Below are 13,330 nucleotides of genomic sequence, written 5' to 3' on the forward strand. Positions count from 1 at the left end.
AGCTGAGACCATCACAGCTGTAAGGGGGTGAGAGGCCACCCCTCCTCCTAGCGCTGGAGCAGGACCTGCCCTCACAGGAACCATAGGGTGCACTGCCCATGAACCAACACGTGGAAACTGCCTATTTTACTTTCTGTCACTAAAACAGGACACAGGACGAATTTTTGCTTCTTTTTTTTTTATGACATAGAAACAAGAACAAATGTGCTAAAATGAAAAAAACAATTGTTTCTTGTCTTACTGGGACACTGGCTTGGAGCTAAGGAGGATCAGGTAATGAATTTAGCCATTTCCATGATTAGTAGCAGCAGTAAAGCAATATATCGGGTCCCCGATATCTAGAGTCGCGGGCTCAGCTCAGTGGATTGACCCTAAAGCTGGGGTCTCACTACCATGTCAACAACACACGTAGTCCTTACGGCCCTTTAGCAAAAACCTATATTCTTTTTAAACAGTGGAAATACATGACCACTCTTAAAACCACTAATATTGTCATAATTTTTTGTGTGTCTTTTCTCCCTTTCCTGAACTTACGGCTCTGGGTCATTTTTCATTTTGTTGGCTTTCTCATCATCTGCCCCCTTATATTGCTGTTTGATTTTTCTTGTGTTTAGACCTTGCCTCCCAACTGATTCATTAGTCCTTTGGGAGCAGAGACAATGGATTTTTTAAATGTTCCTGTGTATCCTGTTTCCCCACATAGAATGGATTTCTGGGTCTCACTCAGGAACCCAAATGGGCCTGTGTTGGGATGTCTTTCCAATAACATTTTCTTCAAATAGAACTACAGATAACCTTTTCCCACATCCCTGCCTCTTCTCTAAGCATCATGGTTGCTGTGGGTGAGAGTTTTTTGAGGCTCACTTAACCACAAATTTCCCTCCAAATGTATAAAATTCAGAACAAGATCCATTGGATAGATTAACTAAAATGATACTAATGGTAGTTTAGAGTGGAGTTTGGGAAATTAAAGGAAAGGATGATACTTTAATCTGTGACGTAAGCATTGCAACATCTTATTTTTTGTAGCCACCGCCCATCCCCTTGGCAATAACAAGATCTCTCCCCTCTGCTGCTTGAATTTTCTCACTCTCAATTGAATAAACATTTGGCTCGGGAGCCATTATTTCTCTTCCATGGGGACCAATCTGAGAATAATAATAATAATAATAATAAGCATTTACTTTCAAGTAACAGAGCACCAAACCTTTCAGGGCCAGGCAGATACGGTCAGAGAAGTTTGACTCACACTCAGAAGAGCATTCCTGGGTGGAAGGAGAAACTCAAGAATGTGTCCTCTGGGGTGAGTGCCCCAGAGACCTGAGGCCCAAGCCCAGCCTTGCCCTTCTTCCAACAACCTCTGTAGCTTGGTTGACAAATGGGGACCAACACCAGGAACGTTGCCCCTAACTCAATTCAGTCTTATAAAATGATATGAAGTCACTTTGTCAAGTGCACTTTCAGGTCATCAATACTATTAAAAAAAAAATCATTGCAAATTCTGCAATGACACTTGAAAATGAGAGTGTTTCAATGTTGCTTTCATAAGGAAACTTCCATTTCTCAGGAATCTAAATACCTCTTACAGTGAGATACAAAGTTTTCTCCTTGGTGGTCTGCTGATGTGTGGAAGAGAAGCCTGCTGATGGGGGAGGGGCTGGGAGAGGGGAGGGGAGTGGAGGAGGGGCGGGAAGAGGAAACGCCAGGAGACGAGGGGGAGAATCTCTGAGTGGACGTGTTTCTATGTGGGACTGATTGTTAGAAAGCAGCTTCCACAATGTGCTTTGAGGTGAGAACTGACTTTAGTCAACTCCCTGTTGTAATGTTGGCATCTTTTGTACTTAAGGATGTTAAGTTATGACCCAGCAATCCCACTCCTGGGCATATACCCTGAGAAAACCATAATTCAAAAAGTCATGCACCACAATGTTCATTGCAGCTCTATTTACAATAGCCAGGACATGGAAGCAACATAAGTGTCCATCAACAGACGAATGGATAAAGGAGATGTGGCACATGTATACATGGAATATTACTCAGCCAAGAAATGAAATTGAGTTATTTGTAGTGAGGTGGACAGACCTAGAGTCTGTCATACTGAGTGAAGTAAGTCAGAAAGAGAAAAACAAATACCGTATGCTGACACATATATATGGAATCTAAAAAAAAAAAAAAAAAATGGTTCTGAAGAACCTAGGGGCAGGATGGGAATAAAGATGCAGACCTACTAGAGAATGGATTTGAGGACATGTGGTTGGGGAAGGGTGAGCTGGGACGAAGTGAGAGTGTGGCATGGACATATATACACTACCAAATGTAAAACAGATAGCTAGTGGGAAGCAGCCGCATAGCATAGGGAGATCAGCTCGGTGCTTTGTGTCCACCTAGAGGGGTAGGATAGGGAGAGTGGGAGGGAGATGCAAGAGGGAGGAGATATGGGGATATATGTATATGTATAGCTGATTCACTTTGTTATAAAACAGAAACTAACACACCATTGTAAAGCAATTATACTGCAATAAAGTTGTTTAAAAAAAAAAACTTACTGGCACCCAACCCAAATGACTGTCATAGAATAGACACTTTTCAATGCATTATTAAATATACAGAAAAAGTTTAGTATCTTGAAATAACTTGAATATACAAAGATGAAATAATATTTTTAAATTTTTAAACATGCATTGCTGTAGCGTGAGAAAAAAAATTAGTTTTTACATTAGTACACGTTTATTGAATGTCTCCTAATGTCAGGCACGGAGTCCCCACCAGGAAGAGCCATGAGGAAAGGCACCTTACAGGCGCTCATAGGATACCTTGAGGAGCCAGACATGAGCACGAACCATGAGAGCAAGAGCCACGGAGCTAAGCAGATAGTTGATGAAATGAATAGACGATTAGCTAGACGGCTTCTTTCTTCAGTCATTTGGGATCAATGGGAGTTTATTTTTGATCTCTGAGTTCTTCACACTGAAGATGGACATAGACCCCCAGATCACTGAGGTCCTCGGTTAAACAGCACTTAGCTGAGCACACGGTGGTCAGAAATCCCAAGAATCTCCTCTGAATTTTCATTTTAAAGTGCTTCGTTCCTAAGATCTCAAAGGGGAGAAACATGTAACTTCTGGTCATTTTTCTCAGCCTGAGAATTAGGCTTCCTGAGTTCTGGGTAGTGTTGAGGTTTGTCCCAGATTTCCTGAATCACAGCCTCCAGTCTGCACACCAGCCCTAGGGCAGTTACATTACTAAGATGTTGACTTCTTTCCAGGAGTAACTCAAAAAGTACATGAAAAGATGGAGTGAGTTGACTTTTAAAAAGTTAAATGAAAGAAATCGTGCTTTTCAACCTAAGTACATTGCTGCTTAACTGTTACGAACATCTAGATTTCCAGTCATAAAATGCTTGGTGACCTTCAGAAGTATGTTTTTCCCCCTAGTAGACAGTGATATTGTACTTGCTAAAGTTGGAATACACAGGTATTTCCAACGGCCGGCACCGTTGCTTGTTCTTGTTCTGTGGTGTAACACAAAGTGTTTTTTTTTCCTTTCCCTTTGAAGAAGCTCTGCTATTGAATTATTGATTTTATGCTTCATGTGCTACTTCTCCATCTCACCCACCACTTCCCTCTAAACATAAATCTGTGATGAAGCAGCTGATGTCTTTAACAAATAAGATCAGCTGAAATTCTAGATGATTTGTAGTTAGTCCTAATTTCAGGTAGCTTTTCCTTTTGCAGAATAGCTTAGGTTATCACCTCGATAACTAAGCATACTGTTTTTGCCTTTAGCTTAACAAAGATTCTAACAAAGCCACTTATTTTTTTTTTTTTTTTTTTTTTTTTGGTACACGGGCCTCTCACTGTTGTGGCCTCTCCCGTTGCAGAGCACAGGCTCCGGACGCGCAGGCTCAGCGGCCACGGCTCACGGGCCCAGCCGCTCCGCGGCATGTGGGATCTTCCTGGACCGGGGCACGAACCCGCGTCCCCTGCATCAGCAGGCGGACTCTCAACCACTGCGCCACCAGGGAAGCCCCAAAGCCACTTATTAACCATTACTTGGCTTCCCTAGAGCTCACCAAACTATAATACTGTTGAAAGACAACTTTCAACTCATGCATGGGTGTTTTACACTTCAAGTTCTTGAAAAACGACTTTCTTTTCCTCTTTTCATTCATTCATTCATGTGGTGTGTCAGATTTCGCTGCTGGAGGTTTTAGGACAGATGTCACTTACAGGCTCTAATGCTTCCAATATGCTGTAGGTTGAAAGTTAGTCACTCTTTTCAAAATTAGTGAATTTAGCATTCTTTTCTTTGTACCCCCCCTGCGCTCCAGCCTACTTTCTTTGAAGCAAAACTTCAAAGTTTTGTGTCAAGGAAACATGGGCTAAACATGGGCTAAATATCTGTAAGTTGACCTGTTACTCTATGACTTCAAGGTTTCACTCGGCTTTGTCACACCTCCCACTCACCGTCCTCCACATCACAAGTCCTCCAAGGTTACGACTACTCAGAGGACCTTTTGCTGGCAGTGACACAGACATGTGGGTGGGGGAACCTCTAATTCAAAGAAATCATCAGACTTTGTTGTTGGTGCCGAATTTACCAAGAAGGGATGGACAAGAGGGGCAGATGTGCCCAAGAAGAGAGACGCGAAACGGCCAAGAGAAGCGTCAGGGTGAAGGGAAAGAACGGGCCTCAGCCCCCACATCCCTGAGGGGCGAGCTGGGGGTGGAGGAGACTGGTACCCTTTAGGGCCCAAGAGCCCAACCCCAATTTCCTTCTAGGCCTAGGAGCCTGGCCTGCATCTTTGCTTGGCTGGATCTAGATTCCTGCTTTGGGTAAATACAGTTTATGTCCCCTAAATACAAGCTGGCTGCATGTTTTCTCTCCACGCTTTGGAATGTTACCAAAACTGAAAAAGAGAATCCCATAAATCTCTGCTCATCCAGATCGTTCTTGTTCTGAAAAGAAGCCCAGTCAAGCTCCCCATCCGGCATGACCTTCTCCAACTCCTCCAGCCCCACACTGAGTTCTCCCCTTGAGCCCCTGCAGATTCGGGGGCTGAACCATGAAATCCAGCCGTTAATCATCCTCCAGCTTAGAGGGGTTGTGAAGCTGGGAAATCCCAGGACCCCCGAGGCCAGGACACCCGGACAGCGAGTGGGTCTTGGTCCGACTCTGCTCCCTCCCACCTGGGTCAGTTTGTGTGGTCTCTGTTTCCTCATCCGGATCATCAGAAACGTGGGCTAAATATCTGTAAGTTGACTGTAAGTTGCTCTGTGACTTCAAGCTCACACATTGCTTTCTCGTTGTTGCTGGTTTCGAGTACAAGAGCAGAAATTGTGTTTTATATTCTGCTTCCTCTTGCTCTCCATATGGTAACAGAGAGCTGGGTATGCAGCACTTTGTCTACTCATGAATTTAACGAGCATTTATTGAAACTCTCCTGTACATCAGGCACCGTGCTGGATGCCGTATGACTGGTACGTGAGACAGAGGCTCTGAGCAGCCTTAGAGCATTCAGTGATCCTCATACTTCAGCATCTCCTGGAGGCTGTTTACACACAGATCGCTGGGTTGCACCTTCAGTTTCTGACCTAATAGGTCTGCAGCCCCCCGATTTGTATTTCTAACAAGTCTCCAGGTGATGCAGGTGTTGTTAGCGAAGAGAACCACCTTTGGAGCCCCGGTTTGTTCTCACAGCAGTTAGTGACAGCGCTATTTTACCCAGGTGTTATTTTAACAGCTGGCACCTGAGCTCCTCTTCAGGGAGAATCCGCCTCTGCTTGAAAAAGCAGGCCTAGATGAGCCTGCTTGGATGGGGTGAGACCCATTGGACGCCAGCCAGCACCAAGATATCAGGAAGAGGAAGTGACTCCTCAGGAGACAATGTGAAGAATGTGTGGGGCTTGCTCCTGAAGGGGAGGGGGAGGGGGATGGAGAGGGTGAGAAGGAGGGCAGGAGAAAAGGAGCAGGTGTGGGGCGTGGCCAGCACTCCGTGGAAGGCTTTTGTGCTGTAAAGCCTCTCTTTGCTTCTTCCCTCTGCCCCATGCACCGGCCCTGTATCTTCAGCACAAAGAGGCAGGAACCCAGGAGAGAAGAGGCCATGAGAAGGTAAGCCTCTCTGGAAAACACAAGGATCCTACAGAGGGTCCGGAGGCCCCATGGGCTGCAGAGCTGAAATTCGTGGTGGTGTCGGAGGCCATGTTGGCTGGTGTTTCGAGAGGCAGGAGACCCTTGAGAGCATCTGGGTTACTCCACGGCTGAAAGCCAAGTTTCCATGAGGTCCTGTAGACTGAGACAAGCATTTATTTTATTTGGTATTTTGTTTGTTTGTTTGTTTGTTTGCGGTACGCGGGCCTCTCGCTGTCGTGGCCTCTCCCGTTGCGGAGCACAGGCTCCGGACGCGCAGGCTCAGCGGCCATGGCTCACGGGCCCAGACGCTCCGCGGCATGTGGGATCTTCCCGGACCGGGGCATGAACCAGCGTCCCCTGCATTGGCAGGCGGACTCTCAACCACTGCGCCACCAGGGAAGCCCCTATTTGGTATGTTGTAATTTTAAACTTCAGGCCTTTAAAGAAAGAACAGAGTTGAAACTCCACTAATATTACCGTGATCACAGTTTTATACCATATTGCATTTTTTCAAATTTACTGTGCTGTGAACTTTTTCAGATCTACAGTGTTCTTTGGTCTTTGCCCCAGTCTTGTCAGAGAGAATCGGCTGGTATTAGTTTTACATTCCTGTTGGGAAACAGAGGCTCAAAGAGATGAACGATCTAGATGCTGTTGAGGGCAGCTCACCTGACAGCCGAGCTGGTACCTCTCCTCAAGGTTACCTGGGAAAGGCCTTGGTTCTTACTGTTCCAGTTTCCTCTACAGAGTTCAGTTCTAATTCTGAGCAAATCAACGTTTAAAACAGCATCTCAGAGTATACCAGTGAGGAGGTGATATCATTTTGCCCAGAACATCTCAAATCCAGAGCCTTAGCTCTTTCCTTTAAAATCTGCTTGTCATTTGTCTGCAGGAGGGAAGTGGGGAGGAGTGTGATCGCACTTAACTCTCGTACATTTTGCGGCCATATCTTCCACTCTGATATAAATCTTGTAGCTAAAAAGGTCTACGGAATGCAAGAACCAGTCACGGCCAAATCCTGTGTTTTTTGGCAACACGTACTCCATCTGTCTTTATGGTCGACAAACAAATCAATTTTATTCTAAATCAAAATGATGGGCTTCTTAGGAGCCCTAGGGGGCTTCCAGCGCTGGCGCAGGAGAATCCCGGGATGGGCAGGACCCAGAGGCCCCTCCCACCTAACTTGTCTCTTCAGGTACCATCTTTAGTCAGATGAGATCAAGTTTAACTGGACTCCCTAACAGGGAAGAGGACAAGATCCCACAGAATCTCGTCTGAGGGGAGGGGTTTGTGGTCCAAAAGAGGCACAGCTTCACGTTAGGGGGGTGGGAGTACCAGGAGTGACCTTTCCTTTCTACCCTTGACCCCAATCCCAACACTTACCTATACTCACGCTTAGTCTTAGAGATAAAGGAGGGTCAAAGGATACACCCAAGAATAACAGCAGATACTATTCATTAAGCCCTGATGTGCCAGGTTCATTTCCTGCTCACAATTGCCCTTAAGTGAGTGTCCCTGCCTCACAGAAGAGGGAGCTATGTCTGGGGGACTTGAAACAACCAGCTCTAGTTAGTTAGTAGGTGGTCAAGTCGGGATTTGACCCTGTATTGCTTCAAAGCCCACATGCTACACTAGTCCATCAGTTTGTTCCCCAAAGCCTGCCTATGAGAAAATGAAAATGAGTGATTTTTTCCATAAATATGAATTCATGTCTTTTTAATTTGGAGATTTTGTTCTTAGCTTTGTGTGTGTGTGTGTGTGTGGTGTGTTACACTGTCCATTCTTTTCTCGAAATCATGGTCATGGTGGACTGAAGTTCTCTCCTCTTCCCCCCACTTCTTTCCCCCTCCCCCTCCTCCTTCTCTCCCCCTCCCCTTCCCCACTTCGTCCTCCACTTCTTATTCCTTCCCTTCCTCTTCCTCCGTTTCTTCTCTTTCTGCTCCTCCCTCTTTGTTTTAACTTGACCAAAAACAAAAACAAAAACCCCTGACAATCCTATTTTGGGTCCATGTCTCCATTAATTTTTTGTTGTTGTTCCCGTCATTCCAGAAGTCTGGGACCTCAACCTTATATGAAGTAACTCTTCATAGTTTAAGACTAGCACAGCCCTCGAATCCAGGGCCACGCCCGCGGCCTAGGTAATGTGCTGAAAATTTGACTTAGGATTCGCTGACACAGTACATTTGGTTCAAGTTTGATGAGAAACTGTAGCTAGAACTTACTAGGGACATTTTAGTGAAAGGTCATCTCTTCTGTAAGCTGCAGCCTCTTGTTCCTTTAAGATTTCCATTTTTCCTTCCTGTATTCTCCCTATGTCTGGCTTCTTGAACTGACAGAATGTGCAAATCAGCTAATATCTCTCGGAGACCACTCTTATTTTGTTTTATACACAGTTATTTTCTTTGTATGTAAAGCCTGAGCGTATTTTTTTTCTATTTCAAGCATTCTAATGATTTTTACAAACAGTATGAAATTGCATTAGGCTGTATCAGGTATGATGGCCCTCTTACATTTGAACGAAATGCTGCAAATTGGGGACCAACGGAGGAAATCTGCAGCCCGATCCACGCCCTCCTCCCCTTTCTGACTTTACATTCCATCGTTTTAATCAGCCATGGACAGAGCTGCTGCTGACGCGTCTCCTCTTTTGAACTCCATCCCCCGTGGACTCAGGGCAACTGTGAACCGTCCATCCCTCAGCCTCAGAGCCACGCCTTCAAATACAACCGTGTCTGCGCCATCCCAGCTCCAGGCCTCTGGAGTGTCTCTCAGCTCAAAGTCCTTTAGTTTGCTTTATGGGTGTCGTAAATCATTCCACACACCATGGAGCCAGAGGAAAAGCCTGATTTATTAGACCTACCTGCTTGGTTCTTTCAGAGTAAGATTCCCATATTGAATGATTTTCTCTCTTCAGATTTTTTCTTTTTATGTGTTTTAAATGTTTAAATAAAATACCGTGGAGTATCCCTTCGAAGCGGACCAGGGGAATTCCAGTCCTGTCAGACCCTTAGTGATAGTTTCCAAGAGGTAACAGGTTATGGTCGCTTTCTTTCTCTCTCCATTTCTCCCATTTTTTTCTCCTTCCTCTGTCTCACTGCATATTTCCCACCCCTCTTTGCTCAGAGAAAAAGGAATAGTTCATTTATTCACTCGTTCATTCATTCATTCATTCGTTCGTTCACTCATTCATTCCAAATGCTGTGTTAGGTGGTGCAGACCCAGAAGTGAAGAAGACAGGCAAGGTCCCTGCCCTCAAAGAGGGTGTGGTCTATAGGGTAAGGTCATGGTTAGATGGGCATTTACAATGTAGAGTGGCGAGTGCTAGGGAGGAGCAGTTTCTTGAGGGTCAGGTGGGGCTTCCAGAAGGTTTCCCCTAAACTGGAGGCTGAACCCTGGGCAGTGGGGAGTGAGCCCTGCCATTCCAAGCTGTCTCCACTGGATTTTCTCAGTTGTTGGGTCTAGTTGCTTTCTGTGTAGTAAAGAACCTATTTGATCAATACATTTTTTCACTCATCAAGGTAAACTCTAAAATCTGCTTCCCATGGGCCGAATGGGAATCCAACAATAAGAAAGAGAGTGTGAGTTTAACCTTGAGAAACTTAAAAGAATTTTATAATTGAGAACTGGATCTTGACATTTCTGAGGAAAATGACTGTGATGAACACCTACCAATCGGGCAAATCAGAGAATGGATCTGAATGAATGGAAACATTGAATGGAGGTGTGGAATTCAGAAACCTCAGCTAAAATTGGAGTCCCAACAGGCCTGTAGGGGTAGCTCTCAAGCCCCCGCCATGCATCTTCAATCACTCTGAATAGGAAGAGATGTACACCTACATCTCCAGCAGGAAGATGTTGCTTACTTCCCTACCCAGCCGGAAGAAGAAAAGTTCTCTCGCGGGACAACAGCCCAGGCAATCAGAGACTAGCAGTCCAACCAATGAGAAGCCTCCATACTTTGGATTCTCAGCTTCCTCCAATGGACTCTTTGGTTACTTCAGCCCCTCCCACTCCCCCTTTTTTCCCTGTAAAAGCAAGTTCCCCTTCCTTGTCTCTGCACTTGCCTGTGCTCCGCCGTATTTCGCGTGTCCCAGATTGTAGTTCTTTTGTCTATTCTTGAATAAACTCGCGTTTGCTGGTTAAATAATCGGCTATTATATATTTGAGGGTGACAGAGGCATTTTAAGTAGCAGCACGATAACACAAAGCAGGTGGAGACCTGGCTCTACCTGAGAATGTACCATTAAAGTGGCAGCTGGGGGTTCTTTACGCTGGACCTGGGCTCCCCTGCAGAATGGAGACCCAAGGCAAGTTTAAATGTGTATGTGGTTTTTGTTGAGGGTGAAAGGGTAGTCCCTTGGGAAACGAAGATTAAGATAAGTGTGTGCCTAGGAACAGAGAACATGACTTGTGTGAGGTGAAGAGACAGTACAAGGCTACACTGGATGGAAGGAAAGTTTGCCGTTATCAAATAGTTTAATCAGAGCAGAATCAAAGAGGGTTAAATCCACTGAAGTTGTATGCAATTCAAGGGGAGACTTGAATAATAGTTGGCTATTTAATTTATGTAGATGAACTTAATACTTTGCCTGAATCCTCTGCTTTTGGCTTTGAATTATCTGAACGATCTTGTCCTGAAGGCACTGCTCCAAGCTCTGTCAGTGCCTAGGAGCCCTAGTCATTCAGGCAGTGAAATAGCTTTAGGCTAAATTGGTTCAGCCAGTTCTATCCATGCCTCTGTAATTCACCAGCAGCACCCTAACCACAAGCCCCTCAGATCTTGTGTTCTCTCTCAGAATCTTAACTCTATAGCACACCACTCCCCTCCCTGCACCTGCCAGCCCCCTTCAACTGTTAACCTTCACAGTTTATAGAAACAGGCGGTTCTCACATTCACAAGTATTAGTCATTATGTGAGGATAAGGGTGCTTGGCTGGGCGGAGATGCTGGTGGACGCCTGCTAGGCTCGCCCACAAGCGAAGGGTCTGGCGTGAACATTTGTGATTCAGATTCATTCATTTACAAGTTGCAGTGTGCCTGTGCCTAATGACACCAACCTTTGCGTCACTTGTGACTAGATGCGAGTAAAATATTAAATATGCAGCAGTTCTGAGTCTATTGTAGTGTGTGTGGAAGTGCTTTGAAAACTTGAATGGCATAGTTCTTAACCATTTTCTTGGTCACAGACCATTTTGAGTATCTGGTGAAAATTTGGACCCCTTCCCAAAAGAAATACACACCAATATGCTTATAAGATTTTGCATATAAAGTCAAGAGGTTCACGCATCTTCTGATGTATTATAGAGCCCCTTATCTAAAGGGATTTATAAGTATAAAATGTTATCAATAATTTTTGTTACATTCAAATGAACAGCACAATATAGAATTGTACATTTGACACGATCTCAGTTATATACTAGATATAGGAAAGAATACATGTATATAGAAAAGACTGGAAAGATATGCCCTAAAATGTGAGATTGTGATTGATTTTAATTTTCTTCTCTAATTTTGTTATATTTTCCCAATTTAAAAATGACATTTTCACTAGTTTATTTTCACAGAAGTATCTGTTCCTTGTGACTGATTATAGAAATACTGAACAGAGCTTTCAAAAGCAAATCTAAAAAGATGCTCCAGTGGACACTCCTTTTTTTTTTTTTAACACCTTTATTGGGGTATAATTGCTTTACAATGGTGTGTTAGTTTCTGCTTTATAACAAAGAGAATCAGTTATACATATACATATGTTCCCATATCTCTTCCCTCTTGCGTCTCCCTCCCTCCCACCCTCCCTATCCCACCCCTCTAGGTGGTCACAAAGCACCGAGCTGATCTCCCTGTGCTATGCGGCTGCTTCCCACTAGCTATCTACTTTACTTTTGGTAGTGTATATATATGTCCATGCCCCTCTCTCGCTTTGTCACAGCTCACCCTTCCCCCTCCCCATATCCTCAAGTCCGTTCTCCAGTAGGTCTGTGTTTTTATTCCTGTCTTACCCCTAGGTTCTTCATGACATTTTTTTCCCCTTAATTTCCATATATGTGTGTTGGCATATGGTATTTGTCTTTCTCTTTCTGACTTACTTCACTCTGTATGACAGACTCTAGGTCTGCATCATTCACAATATTTACCAGTCTCTGGGATCATGTGATCTATACCACGGGAACCTTCCTCCAGGCCTTCTGCGGGGGCTGACTCAGCTAAACCAATCAGTGTCTTTCCCCAAGAATTCTCTGAGTTCTAACAAGGAGCCAGTTTCTCTGTGGTGATAGAAGCTCTGAGTGAGGTCTGGGAGCTTTGGAGCCGAGAGGGGGACACATTCCGGCTGGCCTGTACATGAGAGAGAGGCAGAGAGACACCAGATAGTTCCTGGTTCCAGTTGCCCCGGAGCCCAGCTGCTCCCCAGCCCTTCTTGCATTTTGTTTTTTTCAATTCTTCCTTTGATTTTATACTTTTTACTCTTACAGCAGATTTCCTTTTTGTCTGAACTAGTTAAGGTTGGGTTTCTGGCCCTGAAACCAGCAAGTCCACACAATTAACAGAAGTAGATTTATGAGTAGTCAAGAATAAAATTTGACCCAAGCTGTGAAAGAAATGCAATCAACGATATTTCTGGACACAGAAAGTGGCTGGCTTGGGGTGTCTGGCTCTGTGCGGGAAAGAGGAGGTTCAAAGAGCAGAGACAAACCGGGCTGATTGGCTCAGATCTTTAGATCATTCTGTTCCTTTAGGAGGTAGAACTTGTCTTCTTGGCTCTGTGTAGAAACAGACAATAATGGGATTGTTCAAACCTTCGTGATCACCTTAAAAATTGCAAGTCTCTTCTCTCATTTATGAATGCGATGCTTGGGATAACAAATTTACAAATGAATGAAAGGTAAATGTATTTTGTCACTCAGTGAGCTAGAAATTAATCCCTGCCTGAATCTGGCAACCAGAAGATATCTGAGCTCTGTTAAAGAGAAAAATCTCAGCAAATGGCTAGAGATACTCAGTAAGAATAATCACTTTACATGTGGGTTTGTACCCTCCATAGCCAATTCCATTTCAACAAATCTTTAACTGTGGTGAAAGCAGTTAAAAATTACTGAGACATGGCTTAATTATTCTAAGAATGCTTGACATAGTGAAATTTCACAACTTTTTAAAATTAAAATATAACTCATCCGAGCAAAAAGCTCCAACTTCAAATCCA

At 44.3% G+C, this 13,330-nt stretch overlaps 1 protein-coding gene and 1 long non-coding RNA gene across 3 annotated transcripts in view; one reads left to right on the top strand and one right to left on the bottom strand.

Moving 5' to 3' along the window:
- The first annotated feature begins 5,905 nt into the window (after positions 1–5,905).
- LOC117196481 (uncharacterized) overlaps positions 5,906–13,330 on the top strand; it is a 349,791-nt gene continuing 342,366 nt past the window's right edge. The window contains exon 1 of one of the 2 annotated variants that reach the window (XR_007470557.1): positions 5,906–6,111. This is a non-coding gene — a long non-coding RNA (uncharacterized LOC117196481). The remainder of the gene's footprint in view (positions 6,112–13,330) is intronic. The other variant, XR_007470558.1, reaches the window with a different exon arrangement.
- UST (uronyl 2-sulfotransferase) overlaps positions 12,017–13,330 on the bottom strand; it is a 300,409-nt gene continuing 299,095 nt past the window's right edge. Inside the window, exon 8 of the mRNA XM_049695384.1 lies at positions 12,017–12,890. Within this exon, the coding sequence (XP_049551341.1) occupies positions 12,850–12,890 (41 nt within the window). The 3' untranslated portion in view covers positions 12,017–12,849. The remainder of the gene's footprint in view (positions 12,891–13,330) is intronic.

The sequence above is a fragment of the Orcinus orca genome, chromosome 12 (genome assembly GCF_937001465.1).
Source record: "Orcinus orca chromosome 12, mOrcOrc1.1, whole genome shotgun sequence".
Lineage (NCBI taxonomy): Eukaryota > Metazoa > Chordata > Mammalia > Artiodactyla > Delphinidae > Orcinus > Orcinus orca.